Below are 20,887 nucleotides of genomic sequence, written 5' to 3' on the forward strand. Positions count from 1 at the left end.
CACATGCAGGCTGCAACAGGGGGGAAGGCTTTTATTGATATAAAAAGTGTATATAAATAATTCTGTCCTTTTCTTAGAGCAGGTGAGGAAGAAGTCCGTCTCCAACACAACCTCTGCAGGTATCCCTGCGCCTCAGCCCCACTGCAGGTTGGGGGGGACTGGCCACCCTCCGGGTGGGGGGGCCTGCAGAGATGGGGGCAGATCCTGCACTGGTGGCCAGCCTGGCGGGTACTGGAAAGGAGCTGGTTTCTCAGGCAGAGCACTGCGGAGGCGAGGAGAGGGAAGGGGCAGAGGTGAGACAGGGCTGTCTCAGTTCGACAGCAAGGCCCTGCTGAGGGGCTGAGCTTCCCTGTGCCCCCTCCACTAGCCCCCAGAAGAGGAGGGGTGCAGCAGAAGAGGGTTTTGGTTATCAACAAGCAGGTATATTTACCCCCCTCCCCCCCCAAATCCAACAGCAGGACTGCTGTGTAACCAACCCCCAGCCCATTCGGGCAGTCAGTGCTTGCTGCTGCAGCGCGTGCCACCAAAAACAAAGGTGGGAGCAGTAAGGTAAGGGGGTCTGCTGGGGGGGAGACGGGGAGAGCAGGCACAGCCCCCTGAAAGGGGCTGCAGTGCCAGCCCCAGGCACAGCTGCTGGCAGGAGAGGCCTCGTGCTGGGAGCAAGGCTGGCCCCTTCCCCTCCCACTCCAGCTGCTCTCAACTCTTCAAACAGATGAGTTTTGAGAAGAACAAACAAAATTAGCAGATGTTTCTTTCTGAGCAGCCTGAATCCCAAACCAGCTGTGCACTTCCCAAAGGACAAGGACCCCTCGGAAACGGAGAAACTGCCAAAACGATGGGGTGTTTTAACAGAAGCACCCTTCAGCAGAGGGAACAGGCTTCCTCCTCCAACTCACAGCCTGCCTCTCTCCCTCAGGTTTCCTAGTTGAGGTCACTGCAAACACCACACCTGACTGAAGAAGTGGAAAAGCAAGAAGCATCGCTCCCTTGTCTCCAGCTGAAGAAAATGCTTGGCCAGGGCAGGTTTAAATTCATGGGAAACGTACCTTTTCCATTAATTCCTGAGTGCAGGAAACTCATTTGTTCTTTAGCACAGGCTTCCAGCTTCTCAGGCCTCTACCTCTGATCCTGATGAATCTTTTTAATTGTAATGCCAGAAGAAATCTAATCAAACTCCTTTACATAATGCTCTGGAGCAGCAGCACCCTCCTCTCCCTGCAGGGCCAACGACATGGCTGAAAGCCAGCTACAGAAGTTGAGTGCAGTGTTTTCTAGGCAACTAACACGGAGCAAAGTCATTTGGTCTAATGCTTAATCCCTTGGTGGGGATTCTTCAGAGCCGGGGATGAGACAAGACTGCTAGGGCACACACCAAGCCCCTCTCGGGCAGGAATATTTTTTGTTACATCCAGGCACTGTCACTCACACACAGGGGAGCCCCCGCAGCAGCAGTACGGTGGGGTGGGGAGCAGGACAAGACATGCTGCAAGGTGGAACAACACAGCTATCAACTAATGAGCTGTTCTGTGAGCAGCAGAACTAATCAATAGGGAAGATGCTGTCTGGGTACTCAATTCCCCAGGGTCTCATAAGATACAAGTGCTATCAAAATTATACCTACAGCTGGAGCATTCAGAATGGCTCTCCCATGTGGATTCTCTGGTGTCTAGCAAGGGTCAAGAATATTTCCAAAGGCATTAATGGGATCCCTCTCCTCTACCCACCTCTGTGTTCATGAAACCTGTAGTGCCTCAGTACCTTTGAGGGCTCAGACCCCCTTCTGATGGCAACCAGTAGTGGGCTCCACGGCGGTTACGGCAGAAGCACCCACTCGTGTGCACTGACACACTCCACTTCCTTTGGAAATCAGGTTAAAAATCAGTCACACCCTGAGAGAGCTCTACTGCTAAGAGAACTACACAAACTCCATCCAACTCCACCCCAGCTCTCCAGAAAGCCATGGCACAGTGGAACTTTGAAAATACACATTAGGTGGAGGCTTCCAAATGAAGATTGTCCCTTTGAGCCCAGCCAAGCTGGGAGAGCAGCTGCACAAACGATGGGTGGAAGGCAGTGTGGCAACTCTCCATCCATGGGGCTAATTCAGGTGACACAAATGGTGCTGAAGTTACTGCCTTTAAGAAAGTGCTACCCTTCTGCCAAGGCTGCAGGGGGCCACTTCTTATCCAGTGTGGTGTTTTCTTTGCACTGTGGTGTACCTGGAGACTGCAAGGCAGTAGCTCCAGCTGTGGCTGCTTGCCAGGTATCCTGCTAGAAAGCCCCTGGCAAGGCAGAGACAGAAACTCAACTACGCTCACAGGCTGAGGCTTAACACAGCAAGGGCTTCCCATCACACTCTGGGAGATCACACTTCCAAGACCTCTTACATCTCAGCTTGAATCCTTCCTACTCAGTGCTGCCAGAGAAGACAGGTGGAGCTGGGTCTCTAGCATCTCCTTTTAGAGATGACTGCCCTCAAGAGCACTTTCTCTACTGTTTTGTGCAGACTAATGGTCTTTATTGACATTACCAGCCAGGCAAGGGAGCCCCATGGCAGGTTATCATCCAAACCCACAAATTCCCCAAAGCACTGTTAGATCCTGCCAGAGATTTGTCACATTTCAGGGACCTTGAGGACTGCAGGAGGGAGAGGGAGCTCCTTGTCCTTAAAAGCATTTTCAGGAGGAACATAAGACTCCCCGGGCGCCAGGAGCACAGGGACAGGCCTTAAACAGACCCTCTTCCCTGGCAACGCAAAATAACTTCTCTGGCAGACCTCCGTCAAAACACACAGTTGCTTGGAAGGGCAATGCTGGGGCTGGAGAAGCACAAGAAAAGAGAAATTATAGGGACAGGTGTCAGCAAGGCAGGACAGAGGAAAAGAAGCTTTGAGTAGTTGGTGTTTAGTTCCTGTAGTAGATGGTTTCTGAGCCTGGAGGGACAGACAGGCTGGGTAGAAAGCAAACAACCCTAGAAATCTCAAGCCTTGTGCATCTTTGGAGGCAGCGGGGATGAAGTAGTTACAGGGGTCTGGAAATTCCTCAGGGTATACTGATGGCTATTTTCTGTAAGAGACGATCCATCTGCAGATCAAAAAATTCACAGGCAGGACAAGCAAAATGGGGCAAATGAAGTGTACGGTGTGGGGCAGGAAGGTTCCATCTGTCTGTGAGCACCACTGCAAGGCTCAGGGCAGGCAAGCTGATGGATGAAGTGAAAAAGAAAGCAACAAGCCCAGACAAGCACCAGAAGGAAGATCCTGCCCAGACCAAAGCAGAGAGGACAGGAGCAAACAGAAAAAAGAACAAAGAGAGATTTGGCACCTGCCCAAATGTCATCCAATTAAGCTTGCGGCACAGTCAGGTGAGCAAAGAAACAGCAGGCACCGGCAGGCACCCCAAACCGAATGAATGCCGTGAGGAGGAGCTAATTCCACCCTTTCACTGGCAGGGACCGGCAGGGATGTGTAGACATGGCAGGCAGAGGATGGAGAAGCTGTCAACAGAAGAGGCCGGGCTCCTGCCACTGAACTCCCGGCATTAATAACAGCGCCGCCTTCCCACAGGCATCAAGGCCTGTCTTGTCCCCCTGGGTACACAGGAAGCAACGTGCACACATCTCTGATGTGGGTGTGCAAGACCAGATCCATATGCCCGTCTGTAGCATGTGCTAAGAAGCAGGTGCACAGCGCTGGCAGGCCGAGTGTTAAATGATAGCTCAGGGACCTCTGATCACCTGTGCCTTCCATCCCACCCACAACTCTCTTGTGGGATCCCCCTCTGCATCATGCGGGCTTGAAGCAGCTGCCAGCCCTCACAGGGATGCTCCCCAGCCACCAGTACCTGTTACTCTGAGCCGCGCTCAGTCTCTTTGCTCTCTTCTCCAGCCAGTCCTCAATGGTGCCAGGCGGGACATCTGCTCCCTCCTGTCGTAGCTCCTTTGATCTCTGCTCCCCTAGTTGAGAGAGAGAGTGCCGTCAGACGCTCATACTGCAGTCCTTTCACTCCATTAAACCCACTGCTCATTACCCTGCAGAGTTTCTTATGGTGGAGAGTTTGCAATTTGCCTGTAGCAGCCCCTCCTCCTCCTCCTCCTCCACTCTCCACCTGCCATCTGATGCTTGGCCTCCTCACTGGTGACAGCTCCAGCCAGACGGAGCCAGGAACAAGAACTAAGCCAGTGAGCAGGGTGGCAGTTTGGACACCTAACTGAGGGGAGTCTGACATCTCCCCCCGGGGCAGATCGTCCTCATGCTTGCCTGAAACAGCCTCTGCTGGCCCTGAGCTGTTTCCAAAGATGTGTCCCTCCACCTGGCAGGAGGGACATTGCCACCTCTGCCCACTTAGGTGGGAGTGACAGGGATGTCTGTCTGGATCAACGCAGACTTGGCAGGCCATGAGAGTCTGAAAGGTTCAGAGTGCGTGTACGACCAAGTGACGGGATTTCAGAAATGCTGTCAGGTCTAAGGCACATGCTGTGCGACGCATCCCCAGCCCCTGCAGAGACAGGGCAGGAGGCTGTAGCCCAGCGCTGCTCAGCCTAGGTGCAAAATCAGAGCAGAGCATGGTGGAGGAAGGGAGAGGAACAAGTTCCTGCATTTTCTTATACAAGTTAGGAATGAGCAAGGAAACCAGCAGGAAACCTCTGCTGCCTACCAAGAGACAGGGCAGCTTGAGGTCCTTGTAAGCTTTCAACCTCTCCGTCACTGTAGGGGTGGCTGTGTGGGGCAGATGCCCACAAGCACCCTGTCCTGCAGCACTGTCCTCTCCAGACAGAAGGGCACAGAGCCAACAGGGCAGCCCAGCACTCCCCAGTACCTCCCACTGGGCAGAAATCCACAGCTGCCCAGTTAGTAAAGCTCCCCAGTCCCCCCTCGGCACCAGAGACAAAGTAAGAAGGGATGCTAGTGGAGAACAGGGTCTAGCACAAGTCCTTGATACAACACAGCCGTACTCCTGCCAGCACGTAAGGCAGAGTGGGCTGAGGAGATGCTCAGAGCTCTTAGATCTCCAGCCTAGTGGAAAGTTCCCACCTAACAGAAAAGGGAATGTGATACTTTTTTAAACAAACACCGATGTTAATAAAAAAGAAGCAGGCAGCTGTGTGTCATTACCTTTTGTCCCGCCCGCCAAACCCTCCAGGGACAAGCGCTCTGGGGGAACCCTGATCCCATTTAGAGATCAACCTGCCAATAGTCCCAGCCCGGCAGCAGCCACCTGCAGCCATGCCCACCAGGAGCCTGCTCCACACCTACATGCCATATGTCACACGTTTAAGGAAAATATTATACGTTTCCAGACAGGGTGTGATATTAATATTGCTTGGGCAGAGTGAAGGATCACTTCATCCTAGTGGTGGCAACCAATTATTCATCTGCCTGTTGAATATTAATAAGGATGGCAGAAATGTGCTACACAATGAGCAGCCGGAGATGGATAATTTGTCATCTAGCCTTTTCATCTGCTGCTGGGAGGGGTGACGATGTACTCCCTGCCACCACAAAGACAGCCTGCTGTGGTCCTGATGTCGAGGTGCTGCTCTGCAATCCAGCGATAAGGATATGCTTGGAGACAACGCTCCCACAGTTGTTCATTCCCAGGGAGCAAAGCCCAGCAGAGCTACTTGGGGTCAACACAATAGCCTGGCCAGGCCAGGGCACTGGGGAAGGAAGAAGCTCAGTCTGGTGAGCTGGGCACTGCTCAGATTCAGGATATCTGAATTCAGCTCCTAGGTTAGACTTCCCTGGCAAGCTTGACCACAGCCATGTTATTTCCCTTTGTTCCAGGTTTCTTGATCTGTTGAGTGCCTGGGCACATCCCATCGAGCAAGGGGACAAGCAGTGGTTGCGAGAGGCTTCAACGAGGCAGGGAAGAAAATCACAGAGAGAAACCTCTCTCGCCTCTACCTACCACTGAGATTTCCTTTTCATCCAACTCCAAGCCCCAACACAGAACAGACCAAAAACTGCCAAAGCCTCTCTGTTTAGAGCAGGGAGCCCCAAGGCCACTGCCCTGAAGTGTCACACCAGGAACTGATGGGAGCCCACGGACTTGAGCAGCCACAACTCACTGTCTCATCCAGAAAAGCTCACCAACTGCAGTGGAATGATTCCAGGCTCATGCTGGCCTAAATGAGGCCCCAGGTGTCCAGATCAGAAAGATATCCAGCTGGCTCCCCATTTACACAGCTCTGTGAGTTACAGCTCCAAAGCACTCCAGCCCTCAGGCTGAGAAATAAGGCAGCAGATACAAGCAACCGTCTGGCTCTGCCCACCTTGATGCGTGCCCATCAAAAAGGCAAATCTTTTGCTGCATCTTCTTCTGAAGCACACACATCCCATCCAGGGACCACCAAAACCACCATGAGGTTGGAAATACCCCTGAATGTCAACAGGTACTTCAAGGTGTAACTCTGAAACACAGTAGCCAGCCCTTACTCCTCATAGATGGTCATGCAGCCAGCCAGATTGCAGCAGCAAGACAGGTGTGAAGGTGCTTCCCCTCCTCCTTCTCACTGGAATGTTTGTTTCATAGTCTAATTACAGCCAATTAAAAGGGTGTCTCTAGTCATGAAGTGCCTCTCTAATGATGCCAAAGCTGGAGTCCAGATTTATCTTTGCTCCCCATGCAACTTTTAGCATGAGTTTTCTTCCTCAACAAGGCACCACGGTATGCAAGATGCAACCATGAGTACTGAGCAGGTCACCCAGTGAAGAGATTTACATGTAATCCTTCAGCTGCCTCCCTGGGTCAGAAGATGTGGCAGCCCGAACCTCTCCAGAGCACATGAACAGCAGCAGACTGTGGGGGAGAGATGAGGTTGACGAGGCCCTGCAATATCAGCAGCTTAAGAAGTTACCACCCTGCAGCCAAGGAGCGGCAGCCGACTGCGAGAGCGCTCCTTCTCCTTCTCATTGCTAAGTTAAACCGGTTCTCTACAGTCACCCCCAGCAGAGTCACTCATATTCTTTCAATCACACAGATATACTGCAAACACTCACCCAACTGTGCCCTTACTCTCCCCTTGCAGATCCAGCTAGCTGGAGCTCACCAAAGAGGCTGGCTTGTGTCAATATTACCAGCAGAAGTGACGCAGATTAGCGGGGAGCCAATAACTTTAAGCAAGAAGATGGCAATTTGACAGTGACTTTTCCTGACACGACTGTACTTAAAATGACAGCCTGGAAGTGTCTTGCTGATGAATGATGCAGCAGATGCAGAAGGCTAATGCTTTGATGCAGGAACAGCTGGGAATATGCCTCCCTCCCTGCTGAAGGTGTAAACTGTTGCTTGTTGGTGAGTATATTCCACAGGGTGCAGAAATGCTGAAGCCAAACTAGGACATGCTCTAAGCTGTTACAGAACAGTGAATCGTCCAGAAATTGTCCTGCTTAACCCACAAGACTAACACAAACAACAAGGTGAATTCCCGGCATTAAAAAGGCCAAATGTTAAGAATAATGTAACGTTTCCTTTGGCTGTAATAACACCACATCGTTAGCAAGGAGAGCTCACTGAAACAGAACTACCAACACCAAACACTTAATACGGATTCAGGGACAGGTTCAATATTTACATGATAAAGAAAGTACCATCATGGTTTAGCAGTGTTAAAGTCACAAACTTTAGAGGTCTGTGTGATTCTCAGCCTGCTCACACGGGATTTCCATGGAGCAACACCACAAGAGAGGTGAGCAGGATTTAGCTCTACAACGTTAGAAGGCATTCACGTTAGAGCAGCACAGCCAAGGACGAGGCACCCTGCCGTCACCTGGCCATAGCTCCTTGAAGTCTAATTGTTTAATTAAATGTTTGACTTGGTAATATGAATGTAAGGTTTCCAAGTAATCTCCCAGGAATCAGCTCTCTCACTAGCCAATTCTCCACTTACACCTGGCCCATTTGACAGAAGTCAATATTCAATAACAAGTGTAATTGGCAAAGAAACCTGCCCAAGCGCAGAGGAGCTTGCCAGCCTTCCCCTGCAGCTCCGCTCTGCTCCAAAGAGCTTTCACTTCCCCTGCAATAAAACAGCTTTTAATGACTGGAAATGCTACAGGTTCCCGCAAATAGGCTGCCATCCTATGCCACCTCTCGGGAGCCCAGCACTTAAACCCTGCAGCAGAGAAGGGTTGGGGAGAGGTTCTGGGCTAGCAGCGGGGAAGAAGAGCACGACTGCCAGCCTGGCACTGCTGCTCCAAGAAGGGCTGGCTGGAGTGCTCCGTCTCCCGTGCAGCCTGACGAGATGGATTTTATTGACTGCCAGCGTTGTTCAGCGATTGATTCACAGAGTCGCCTCGGGAACTCGCAGACTGACTCAGCAACAGCGAGGACTGGAATAGCTCTGTAGTGCATGCCTTCCTCCTGCTCCCCCAGGTTCACCAGAGCCCTGCCTCCCCAAACGCGATCCCTCGGAAGGCCAGGAGAGAGTCTCTATCCCACAAACACCCCAAATCTCACGCGTATGCCTGCATGTACACACACACACATACACTTCCAACACTTAAGCCTGTTTTTGCCAGACTACTGGCAAAACAACAGCTGGCTTTGGTTAGCAGTGTGGGCACAAGATCTGCTCAGAAGTTGGGCTGCGTTAGGAAGAGCACTGCCAGCAGGTCAAGGAGGTGATCATTCCTCTCTGCTCCACACTGGTGAGCCCATGTCTGTGTGCTGTGGCCAGTCCTGGGCTCTCCAGTACCACAGGGACATACTGGAGGGAGTCCTGCAAAGGCAGGAGACAATGGGCACAAACCAAAATACAGGACTTCAAAAATTAAAAAAAATTACATTTTTATTGCAAACGTGGTCAAACACTGGAACAGGTTGCCCACAGAGGTTGTACAGCCTCCAGCCTTGGAGATATTCAAAACACAACCAGACGTGGCCCTGAGCAGCTTGCTCTAGTTTACCCTGCTTGGAGCAAGACAGGGTTGGGACTAGACGATTTCCAGTGGAGACCTCAACCATTCCATAAGTTCTCACCAACACCTCACTCACATTTTCTCTAACCACCAAAGTAACGGATCCTATAGAGAAAACAGAGCTGCTACCCCTTTTAGGGCAAGGAGGTGGTACTCACAGAATGAAAAATTTCAATAGTGCTCTGGAGACTCACAGCAGTGGAGCAGCTGCCATTCATCCTCTGCCAAAACTTCAGTCCCACCCAAAGCCACACGAGCAAAGGCCATTTCTGGATCCAAGACCCCATGTCCTCTCCTCAGGACAACCCAACTGACAGAAAAAACTGGCTCTTCCCAAGAGTGGAAGCAACAGCTCCCCGGTAATGAAAGGCAGGGGGAAATCAAATCCATAAATTTAAGGGGAAGTGATGTACCAGTGCCCTCTGCTGCTGACAGATTTTTATTCCCTGACTGTACAAAACCCCAAGGGCTCAGAAAGCCCACTCTCTGCTGCGAAGTAGTAACAGCATTGCTCAACTCTAGGTTTGTGTCTGTGCCAGCAGATCGAGAGCAGGAAGCATATGAAAAACTGCAGCACTTACAGCCATGATACAGCTCACATAGCACTGAGAGGCAGGCGGGAGGGATCCATGCTCGGCTTGATGCGTACAGGCAACATGGGATCACAGGCTCTCGCTGCACAACCCCTCACATGACCCTTTGCAGCCCAAACTCCCTGCAGCAACTCCCACTCCTCAGAGACCCCAGGACATTTTCTTGTTTGAGGACTCACCTTGAACCTGGGCACTCAGCTTCTCCAGGTCCTGCTCTGTCATGTGGGAAAATCTGCAGTTGGACCCAAAATCACACTGTCCTGGAACAAAAGCCATGGAGCTCCATGAGAGCTGCATACAAGGTTCTCCCTTGTAAATGCGTATGCAAACCCAAGATCCATCACACCTGTGTGCCAGGCACAGAGGCCCAAGCCCTTCACTCCCTCCAAGAAAAACACACATGCCAGGGCTCTCCAGAACAGGCTTGGGCTGCTGGAGCTCAGGCAGTTTTTCCTACCTCAGAAGTCCTCACCTGTTTGCAGAAACTTCCGACAAGGTTTCTTGGTTTGCTCCTCTTGCAGGATAGCAGCAGCATCTAGGGCAGACAAAGGACAAAACAGGGTAAAGATGTCTTGCACAGCAGTAGCCTGTGGATAACTGGCTAGCTGAAAAGGGTCACATAGACATAGTCCAGCTGGCTGGACAAAAATGCACATCGCTCTCAGCTTATCTGAAGTAAAGCAAAAATACACTGTCTTTGGCTGTTCTTGTTACACAACAACAGGAAGATTGCAGTGGGAAAAGAATGTTACAGGTGGGAACAGATAACTACAGAAGAGAAACTAGGGGCGGGCTCGATATTTAGGCAACTAACCAATAATGAGCTTAACTTTTGTAATATGTATGAGCTAATTATAACAAGGCATAAAAGGTGACTGTAAGGTACAATAAACGAAGTCTGCTGATCACTCACATTGAGTGACTGTGTCTTCCCTCCGTCGCGACAGTACCCCATCGTATCATGGTCCCAAACAGCTCTGTGGTCTAGTGGGAAGCCACTTTACAGGACAACCAGAACTTAAGCCACAGACAAACTGCCAATTAACAGTCCCTCTTTGCACCCCTGGCTTCAGCTTTTCACTGGCTTGCAAATATCACCTTTGCTTTCTGCTTCATGCCTTCTCCCCATGCCAGTAGAAGAAAAGAAGCATGACAGAAAAGCAAGGACTGCAGCACTTCTGTGTAGCAGAGAAAGATCAGACGGACTCACAGAGCTCTCAGAAAAGCTCTGTGGGAGGCCTCACAGAACCCAGTGCAGAGTCTCCAGTGGACACCACTGAAATGGTCCTTCATCTCCCAGAGATGTCCTGGGGAAAATGAGCCTCAAAGATACAGCAGCTCCCACTGACTGTGGAAGAACTTCCACTGGCTGACGTCAGGCCACAGAGTCTAGAGACAAGAGGAGATGAACCCCCTAATCAGGGATAAGATGAGGAATGTTATCAATCAGAGTTAAATCAAGGCTTGCAGCCTGGTGAGAAGTCAAGTACTAGGTAATCTGCCTCACCATCATGGACCCAGCTAGACCTGAGCTGGGGCTGTTGGTTCTCCACACTTGGCCATTACAGAGAACCCTCTCAACTTCCACATTTGGTTAAGCAGACAGCAGAGTCACCCAGAGCTCCGCAGGATATCCCTCACCTAGCTAGCCAGGAGACAAACACAGCCTGCAACTCCTGGTTTGCAGGACTTCTCACCTTCAGGAGCTGTAACTCACTTTGTTCTCTCATGTCTCCTGTCTCAAGAGTTGCTCATGATGCCAAGAGAGCTTTACCTGCAACTCCTGTTTGCAGCAACAACTTCCCTATCTCTTCCTTCTCATTTCATCTCCCAGCTGACATCTACAGCTGATGGGGAACCGTCCCACATCCAGATCGTAAGGGTTTTGCCTCTGAGACTGCCTGACAGTGACAGTATCAAGTCTGTAATTCAGTGGCACAGACAATCTGAATATAAATCATCAGTGCTGATTTATTTTATCTATTTCCCCATCCCTTATCAATCACCTCCCCAGTCCCAGAAAGGGAGAGGCAGACAGTTGGCAGTACCCACCTCGGAATAAGTCGTACCAGACTCTCTTAGCCCTGAGATGCTGCACTCCATTGAGGTGTTTCTTCCTGTTGTGAAGGTTGTCCTGAAAGGACCTGTCACAGTAGTCACAGAAGTATCTTTTCCCCATCTCTCTTCCAGCAGAGCAGCATCAGCATGGCCTGGGAACCATCAGACAGATCCTTGGCGTCCAGCCATGCCTGCCCTGGGGATGTAGAATCCAAGATTTATAGCGCCTGCTTCCAAAGGAGAAGAACACAAATCATTTAGGGCTCGCAGACCGAGAGAGGTGACACCCAATAGTATACATTCTTGTCCATCAGAGACGGGTAAGGCAGCATCTGCTGCACATACAGGGCAGAACCGGCTTGGATCCACATTTCTTAACCTCTATTACTCAAAGCAACAACAGCTCTGCTGAAAGAATTCTCCTTTCCTGGGTGTGCTGAAGTTTAGACCACACAAAACTGAGACCTTAGAGAGCCAACAACACCTAGCCACGACCTGGACCACGAAACGTGCCGTACAAACCATCCAAAGTGCAAAGAGGAGGAACTAGATGTTCATGCCACAGTCTCCACCTGGGGCCCCAGGACTTTATCCCCAGACAACCTCCACAGAAGCTGCTATGCATGAGGAAGGAAATTACCCTGTGACGATCTCTACAAGGTAAGGAAGAAACTCTGCAACTCCTTAAAGATGGAATAAAAAGCTGATCTCACCTGCACTGTAAGTGGGAAGCAGCATTACAAACACTAAAAGACACAGCATTTCATTCAGTTCACTAGCCACCTATCTACTCCTGTACATCAAGGACCGCTCTCCTCACCCTCCCCAGCCTATGTCTCCTTCACTGAGTACAGCACTTGCAATAACTAAGATCACAACAGCCTTACAGCCAGGAAGAAAGAGCTCCCAACTCCATGGCCACTGAAAACAACGTGGAGGTGCCCAGTCCTTTTCCTCCCACAGTAGAGGGGGGATTATCACACGTGTATTTGTAGTCCGGAGGCTCTGCTGTGGAGTCTCAAGAAGTAACAGGCCAGAATTTGGGTGCTCTCATCTGTTCTGGGCCTGGAGCAGCCCAGACTCTGGTAGAGGAGATGGGCTTTGTGATTAAGTGCAGCCCTGGTGCCACTGGCTGACCTTGCTGGAGGTGCAACAGATATCCTGGAGGAACTGTAAGTCCTCTCCCAAGTGATATAAAGGTTCCTGATAAATGCTAAAGATGGATGGACTGAGAGATAAACTCCAAAAGCAATTCTCCAGTTTTTGACACCTTGACAGCCGAATGCATTTAAAAAATGGCATGGAGACCGGTGCAAGAAATAAAGATTTTATAAATAAAAGTGTCAGAATCAATCACAGCCTCCCCAACGATTCCTCAGAATCAGCAGGAAGAGCAGCAGCAACAGGCAATCCCTCAGAGCTGAGCATGCTGAGCTAAGGCAGTTCTGCCAAGCCCTCCTGCCAGCCATCCATCCACCCTGGCATCTCATGAGCAGCTGTGCTGAACTTCCTTCCTGCCCCCACCCCCAAGAACTGCCGCTTCAAAACCAAGTCCCTGGAAACCTCTCAGGCCTCACACCACAAGTTAAAATGTAGTCTCCTCCATCTGCATCCAGCTGCATTCAATGAAAAGACCTGATTTTTTTGAATCAGCTTGCAAACCTTCGCACTGAAGGCAAAATGTTCCAACACTCCAACTGAACTTGCAATTTCTTTGTTTTCAGGTTCTTTCCTTGTTCTCCTGATCAAATATCTTGTTGGGAGGTGATGCTGATGAGCCAGCCAGCCACCTCTCCCTGATGCAAACTGCTTCACCTGCAAATGTAGTCAGATCTGGCTCCTGCCTGGAAGGTGTAACTGGGCTCTGTAGGGCTCGAGGTCTGAAATTGTCCTATTTCCGCCCAAGAAACCTAAACCCAAGTGCTGCTTAATGAACACTAAGCCACAGTTTTCCTGCAACCTTTACTAGATCATCCCAGAGTTCTGCAGCCAGCCTGGCAGCCAGCTTTGCTGCACTGGGGTGGGGCTGTTGGAATCCAGAGGGACTCTTGCCCTCAGTGTCTGGGCTGCTGGCAGGCGCTGCTGTGGCTTTTAAGTATTGAAAAATCCCCATTCTGCATCTTATGCCATAGTCTCCCAAAGTTTCTGGTAACATAAAAGCTTCCTGTTTCAGCTGCTGGCTCCTGCACTCCATCTCTGCAGAAGCAGCTGCTGTGAATGAGGAAAACAAATGAGATTCTGCAGTGGTCCCACACAAGTTTCCACAGATCTCAATGGGAATTCTGCCTGCAGAAGCCCAGCAGCAGCCAGCCTTTGAAATCATATTTCAAACTTTTCCTTTCATCACTCCGACAGCAATAATTACAGAAGCTCGTTCCCCCTTCTTCCCCAACAAGGAGGGCAGAAAGCTGCTACAGATTTCAGGCAGCCAGATCCCACACCCCAGAGGTGCCGGCTCCCAAATTCTTCCAGTAACTCCCATTACAGGGGATGAACAAAATAAAAAAAAAAAAGCAATTAGAGAAGCATCAGATTCTCCCAGAGATCGCCCCCTCCATAGATTACACTGAACACTTATTTCTATCTTTTTATGAATTCAATTGCATGGATTATCTTGGCTGGATTCTGACAACTCTCTGCAGTATCAGCAATCCACAGTGCTTTGCTTTGCGCTGAACTAGTATGTAGGAATAAAAGCTGCTTCTAAGCAGCACTGGCTAACCTATTTCCATTTTCCCAAACGGCTCAAACAGTAAACAAAGAGCATTATTCAGTTGAAAACAGAGATGTTTTCTAATTAAATCCATTTTACTCATTATGAAATAAAAGTAAATGTAGCTGCTTTATAAAGAACTGCTTCAGCCTGGCCATTCCCTCTTAACATTTCTAGACCCTAATTTGCAATTGAATTCAGGTGAATAGACCCCTGGACCCACAGACAGCTATAAACAATTTCAGACAGGCTTCATACCAGCTTAGAAGTCTTTCTGCATAAATCCAAATACAAAAAACCTGAGGCTTTGTCTTGTATCTCGAATGCTTAAAAGTATTAACAAAAAAATCCTCCGCTGTAAGCCTCTCAGAGGAATGTTTTATAAGAAACAGCATGTTTGAAGACACCTAGCAGGTGTTTCATTCATCTGGCTGAGCTGCATGGTAAAACTCCAGGCAAGATCTCACGTGCACCATCCTACATTTTCCCCTCTCAAATTGCTGCCAAAACAGTCCACATTGTACTAGCTACAGATTTTCTTTAGGACTCTCCAGGGGTTCTTTCATTGATTTCTCCAAGATGTGGACATAGGGAAGAAGGTGACCCAGAAATTGGCATACAGCAGATGTGTTTTCGTCAGGGTGTGACTGCTTTTCTCCACGCTGAACCCTGAGAATTGCTGCTGGGCCTTGATCTCAATTTCCTGCTTTCTTATAGCCCAGGCTCGGGGCCATTTCAGCCACTTTGGATATCCAGACAGATGTGAAGTTAATTAAATCCAAGTGTCAAGCTTATGATTTCTCAGCTGCCAATTTAAATGTGCTCATATCTCTACGGGAACACGCGAAACACCGGCAGTCTGCCAGCACCTTCACAATGACAGAGGGACAGATTCTGATTACCATTACACCCCATGTAAATCCAGAGCTCAATACAGGATAAACAGTGACCTGTCCATTATGCAAACCCATCCTAGTGGTAGCAGTTTATAGGTTATTGGGGAGCTTTGTCTTGGAGACAATCCCTAGCAGTTAACTTTAAAAAATAATAACTGAGCTTTTCAAAGGGCTGGCCTAAGGAATAACTCTATACACAGGGCACAGGAATATGTCCGGCACCTTCCAGCCTCTGCATGGGCTTCCAGCACAAGCAGAGGCTTTGCCCTACCACAGAAATCATATGAATCTCCACAGTAGCTGCACGCAGGGACCCCAAACACAAGTAATGATAAATGACTGCACAGCCAGACTATGTACTGTTTCTGAGCGGCTGAGACAAATGAAATGACAGGGCAAGTGTCACTTGAGGATCCGTTCTGAAACTGAACGTAGACCTTTGTTTAACAACAGTTCTTCAGAGGGATGATTTCAATTTTAAGATTTCCCTGCCTGCCTTGTCTGTCCTTTTCTATACCCAAATTCACCTCTCTTTCCCATCGGTGCTGGAGCCACCCTGGGGCCCCTTTGCCCTTACTGAGGTTAAACAGAAAGAAAACCACGAAAAGAGGGTGGCAAATGGGAACGTTTCCACTTCAGTGATGCCACCCAGGGCCACACCACGCTCTTCCCAAGGCCTCTGGAGCAGCTATCTGAGATTCCTCCATCTTTTACGAGCCACAACATCCACCCCCAGTTCAGACTTCGCAGCTGCTGCTCCTCACTGCCCTCGCAGCGGCCCGGACAACAAGAAAACACCCAAACTACCCCCAGCAGATGCGGACACGAACACAAAACCTTTTTCTCCATTTCACCCTTCGCAGGTCACCCTGGCAGGGGGTGTCTCCTGCCCCAGACTCCACAGCCAGCACCAGGCCCACCCCACAGCGGGGGAGCTCACCCAAGGCCCTTCACTTCGCTGTAGCAGAGGTGAGGCCTGCAGCCCACCGGCCTGCGCAAACCGGGCCGCGGCACCCCAGAAAAGGGACAGTAAAGCCTCGGGATGCGCCGCGGGGCCCGCTGAAGGGAAGGCCAGCGTGCCGGGAAGAGAAAGGGCGCCAGGAGGAGGCGGTGCCTTATCCCACGGGCCGAGCGAGGCCCTCAACCCGCCTCCCGCCGCCCCGGCCCCCTCCCTCCCCACACTCACCTCCCGCCGGGCCGGGCCGCGCGGTGCCTGCCGGGAGCGTCCCCTCCCCTCCCAGCGGGCTGCGCGCCGCGCACGCGCAGGGCGGCGGGAAGATGGTGCTGCTGCGGCAGGCGTACAGCGTGCTCTTCCGCCGCACCTCCACCTTCGCCCTCACCATCGTGCTGGGCGCCGTCCTCTTCGAGCGCGCCTTCGACCAGGGCGCCGACGCCATCTTCGAGCACCTCAACGAGGGGGTAAGGGAGGGCGGCGGCGCGCCGCGAGGCCTCCCGGGCCTAGGCCCGGCCCTGAAGGTCAAGCCGGCCCCGCTTGGGCCCAGCCCCGAGGCCCGCTCCCGGCGGCCCCGGCCACCTGCCGCCGCCGTTCCCCCGAGGGCTGGGGCCGCAGCCCGGCGCTGCCGTGCGGCGGCTGCCCCATCTGGGGGGCTTCGCTGGTGTCGCGGCGGCTGGCGGGCAGAGCTTCGCGGTGTTCTTGGGCTTCTGCGGCAGCGGGGCCGCAGGGCAACGGGTGTCACAGCCGGTGGGTGCAGGAGGTTCAGGTGGGGGGTGCTGGCTCGCACCGTAGGCCCTAACCCTGCCTCTGTCTCGGTCTGCCCTTGGCAGGGGGAGCGGGTAACAACCCGTGAACCATGCAGCACGGTGGGGTCTGCTGTCCCGGGCATGAACGTTAAGATCAGATGGGTCAAGTCGGCCTTGTATTTCAAAGTAGAGCTGTGATAGAGTTGTGATACCTGCCTGGATACTGAGTCACATGGACAGGACATAAACCGGTTTCCTGGACAGGATGAGGCAGTACAACGCGTACCCTAAGAAAAGGCAGAAGGTGCTGTTATTTCCATCTTGCACCAAGTACAATAAAACGACAAACATAGTGTGTTGTATGTCCCCATCTGCAGCGCAGCAGTACTCTTCCCTGTCCTGCAGTGCTGATGTGCCTTGGGGCTCTTGGAGCACCCAGGGCACAGTTTTCCTGGATAGCCAGGCCACCTTAATGGCTCCGAGGCAGAAGAGAGCTTCCCTGTGCCTTCCTTGACAGTGTGATATCTGCTCTTTGGCCTTCTGAACCAGGTCATGAAGCTGTAAACTGATACCACACAAAGTGACATCTTCACTGCTCTGAAGTAACTCACAAGGGGTTGGGTGAGCTGAGGAAACACAGTAAAGAGCAAGACCAGGGTCCCTTTCTTCTGCTTTTTAGCGACAGTCATTTGTTAAAACCTGACATAAAATCACATCTGAACCTCAGCTTTGCACTCGGCTCCTTTTTCTTAATTGTAGCATTAATTTTCTGCATGCTAATGTTGTCTCAAGCAGTGTTGGGAAATGGCATTATAAAGGAAGCTAACTGTTTTTGAATATCTAAAGCATTGTCTGCAACAAAAAGCAAAGCACGGTATATGTGTTGCTTTTGCGCAGCACTTCCCACAGTCCTGATTGTGCCAGCAAATTTCAGTGCCTGAAACAGGATTCTGTGCATTTTGTATCTCTGGGAGCAGAAGTGCCCTTTCCAGCCTGTGTGGGAAGCTGAGGCAATGTGACTGGAATATTCTGATAATCTCTGGCTCACGGAGTAGGAGAACAGGGGAGGTGGGATGTCTGCAGCTTCCTCCTCGTCTAGTCAAAAAGCTGCGGAGCCCCCTGCATGCCTTCCCTGTCCCACAGACCCAGGTACAGGACTCCATCTGCTGCCTCCTCCACAGGCAGGACAAGTGTGGGGAGCTGAGGCACAGCAGTATCAGTGGGTGCTGTTCTTGCTAAGCTCCGAAAGAAGAGTGGGAAGGTGGAGGGGACAGACAAAGCAGGAGGAGGACAAACTGTTCCACAGCAGAAAGCAGCTTCATGCCCCCAGAGCAGGCTTGTGGCTTCTCAGCTGCCATCTTGCTGCTCCTCCCAAAACCTTTGTGTGGGACTCTTGCTGTTGTGGAGCAGGGAGTGCCACTGCATAGCGGGGAGGCACAGGATGACAGTACCCACGCTGTCCTGTGCCCTGCTGGTACTTGTGGATGTATTTTTGTCTAAACTCTTCTTTCCCCATCTTGCTATTGCATGTCATGGATTTAGGTTTCATAACTTGCATTTTAAAGCAAAACTTTATCCTAGGACTATGGAAAAGCTGGCTAAGATTACTATTCAGGTTTGGGTTTTTTTGTTTGTTTTGCATACAGAAACTGTGGAAACACATCAAGCACAAGTATGAGGAAAAGTGATTGAAATGCTCAGCAGCGGGATCCAGCCTGGGGTGGCAAAGGATGCTGCAGAGAAGGATTTGGCCTCCTGAAAGTGGTTGTAACAAAACAGAAATGGAATCCTGACTGAACAACTCCGAGCCAGATTATATCAGCCACCTACTGATATGATGTAAACTGAGATGGACTCAAGGAGTTCTGCTGCTGTAATCAAACTTACTGTGTTAAAATAAAAAATTCTTGGTCCATGTCTTATGTCTGTGTGTTCACCTGACTCATCCTTTGGCCTGCTTGTCACTTCTCCTTATCTGGTAGATGGAGAGTGCTTAAATATGGCCCTACACCTTAGTTTCAGGACACTAAGAAATCACAATGTCCAAAACCTTTGAAAGACCTGAAAGCATTTATACAGCTGTGGTCTACTGACACTACCCTTGGCTTCTGCCTGGTGAGAACTTTGAGAGGGGTAAGGAGCTGTCTGCTTTCTTCTGGTCTTGGTCACAGAAAAGTGACTTAAAATCATTTACATGCTCTTTAAGTCATTTACACCTTTGATGCAAGACCAGGTTGGTTCCTAACCTGTCATCCTTCCCCCATGCTGCTGCCTTGCTGCTGGCTCTCTGAGCCCCTGAACTACTACAGGTGAGTGCTGGTGTGCGCCCATCAGTCTGCTGGGCTGAAAATAGGGATGGTGTGTAACTCACCTTGTCCAAAACTACTGAAATGGGATCTAGACCTCTTTCCTAGCTAGTTCTGTGCTTTTCAGCTCTTCCAGTAGCTTGAGGGGCAGAATTGTCTTGTCAGGCTTGTGTAGTATCCTACAAGCCTGCCTGCGTCCTGTCTGATCAAAGGGGAGCTGCTCAGAAGGGAGGGGAATCACTTCACTGTGCAAAGAGCGTTTGCTCCTCCAGGCTGGGTGCAGCTTCAGCCTCTACTCCAGCAGCCGTCACAGGGGAAGGAGTAATTCTGTTCTCAGCAACTGAAGAGACTACCCCTATTCTCCGTGGCCATTTCAAACCCATCTTTCTTCACAGGGAAGGGCTATTCAGGCACTACTTGGGGTAATGATTCAGTTAATTACTCTGGGGTCTCAGGTGGCTATAGGAAGATCAAGCTGTGTGACTCCCGCCCTTCCCACTATAGCAGCCCAGTAACCACATCTCTCCTGCCTCACTAAAAATTCATCCTTATTAGTGAAAAAAAACAATGGATGAGGCAGGGGCAAGTTAAAGCCAGCGTTAATGAGAGGAAGCTTTGTTGGCTTTGCAAATGGGTGTCAGGAGTAAAACATTTAAGAACACAAAGAACACTTGAAAAACATTGTGCTTGTTTTCTGAGCAAAAACCCTACAGCTTTCACAGTCCCAGCTGTGCTCTTACAGAGATGCTCAAAAGGAAGTGCTTTAGCTTTCTTGGGATAATCTCATCCAGTGTTAAGACTGCCTGCTTTACTACCAGCTCTGTCTGCAGTGCGGATCGCTTCACGCTGTGCTGAGCAGGTGATACAGATTTGCAGCTTCTTAGAAGCAAGAACTGAAGATGAATACAGTATTGGGAAGAGGGAGACAGCATTGTAGCAGACTGGCAGAGAGTAAATGAAGCTATTAGGCCAGAGAACAGTAGCTATAGAAGAGTAGAGTGTGACTTACCCTAGCAAGTGATTTCCCTTGACAGTGGATTTGAGGAAGTTGGTAAATATAATCCCCTTTTTCCTGTGCCTTGTCATTAGGGTGTTTGGGCAGTACTGATATGCAAAGAAAAATCTTGTCCTCAGAACACTCAGGACTTCATCCAATTTGCATAACACTGACAGCCATTTCTACACCTTCTGAAAACAGCCCCAGCACAATAGTGTTTGGCAGCAGCACTAATCATATAGCCCCATAGTCCCCGCCCTCTGCGTAAAACTAGGCAGCACCGTACGTGCCTACAGAGCTTATTATCAAAGTGCTCCTTCTGCAGCGTTCAGAAGTGGGAAGGCAGCACTAGGCTTACCCTGAAACAGTAGTTCTAACGCTACATAACCCACGGCTAGTTTTCGCAGCATGCAGATGACAACCACGGGCACCTCTGCAGTACTAGAAAAACCAGAGTGTGGGGAGGGGGGGATGGCACTCTGAGCAGATTAACCAAGCAAAGCCTAATTGTTTACCTGAGAGTTCATCTGCATGATGGGGACATCACTCCAAAAACGTGCTAATAATACTCTGTGACAACAGCAACTGGAACAGTTTTATCACCAGCTGTTGGCAGATATGCCAGCTTGCCTAGGCACAGCACAGCAGCCATTGTGGTGGCATCTGAGCACCTTACAAACAGGTTACAAAATAAAAATTTGTG

At 50.5% G+C, this 20,887-nt stretch overlaps 2 protein-coding genes across 3 annotated transcripts; one reads left to right on the plus strand and one right to left on the minus strand.

The window, feature by feature from the left end:
- Positions 1-11: 11 nt before the first annotated feature.
- Positions 12-16,496, minus strand: ZMAT5 (zinc finger matrin-type 5). 2 transcript variants are annotated; one of them, XM_080366620.1, is made up of 6 exons: positions 16,367-16,496; positions 11,566-11,798; positions 9,986-10,048; positions 9,693-9,773; positions 3,843-3,954; positions 12-262 (listed from the first exon to the last, which is right to left on the minus strand). In XM_080366620.1, the coding sequence occupies exons 2-6, from the start codon at positions 11,690-11,692 to the stop codon at positions 133-135; spliced, it is 513 nt and encodes a 170-aa protein (XP_080222746.1). In that variant the 5' UTR covers positions 11,693-11,798; positions 16,367-16,496; the 3' UTR covers positions 12-132. The 2 variants fall into 2 exon arrangements, with proteins under 2 accessions (XP_080222746.1, XP_080222747.1); XM_080366621.1 differs by having other exon boundaries at positions 11,566-11,801; positions 16,367-16,485.
- On the plus strand, positions 16,418-18,803 carry UQCR10 (ubiquinol-cytochrome c reductase, complex III subunit X). Its single transcript, XM_080366637.1, has 2 exons — positions 16,418-16,599; positions 18,528-18,803. The coding sequence occupies exons 1-2, from the start codon at positions 16,459-16,461 to the stop codon at positions 18,567-18,569; spliced, it is 183 nt and encodes a 60-aa protein (XP_080222763.1). The 5' UTR covers positions 16,418-16,458; the 3' UTR covers positions 18,570-18,803.
- The last annotated feature ends 2,084 nt before the right edge of the window (positions 18,804-20,887 follow it).

The sequence above is a fragment of the Falco punctatus genome (assembly GCF_963210335.1).
Source record: "Falco punctatus genome assembly, chromosome: 1".
Classification (NCBI taxonomy): Eukaryota; Metazoa; Chordata; class Aves; order Falconiformes; family Falconidae; genus Falco; species Falco punctatus.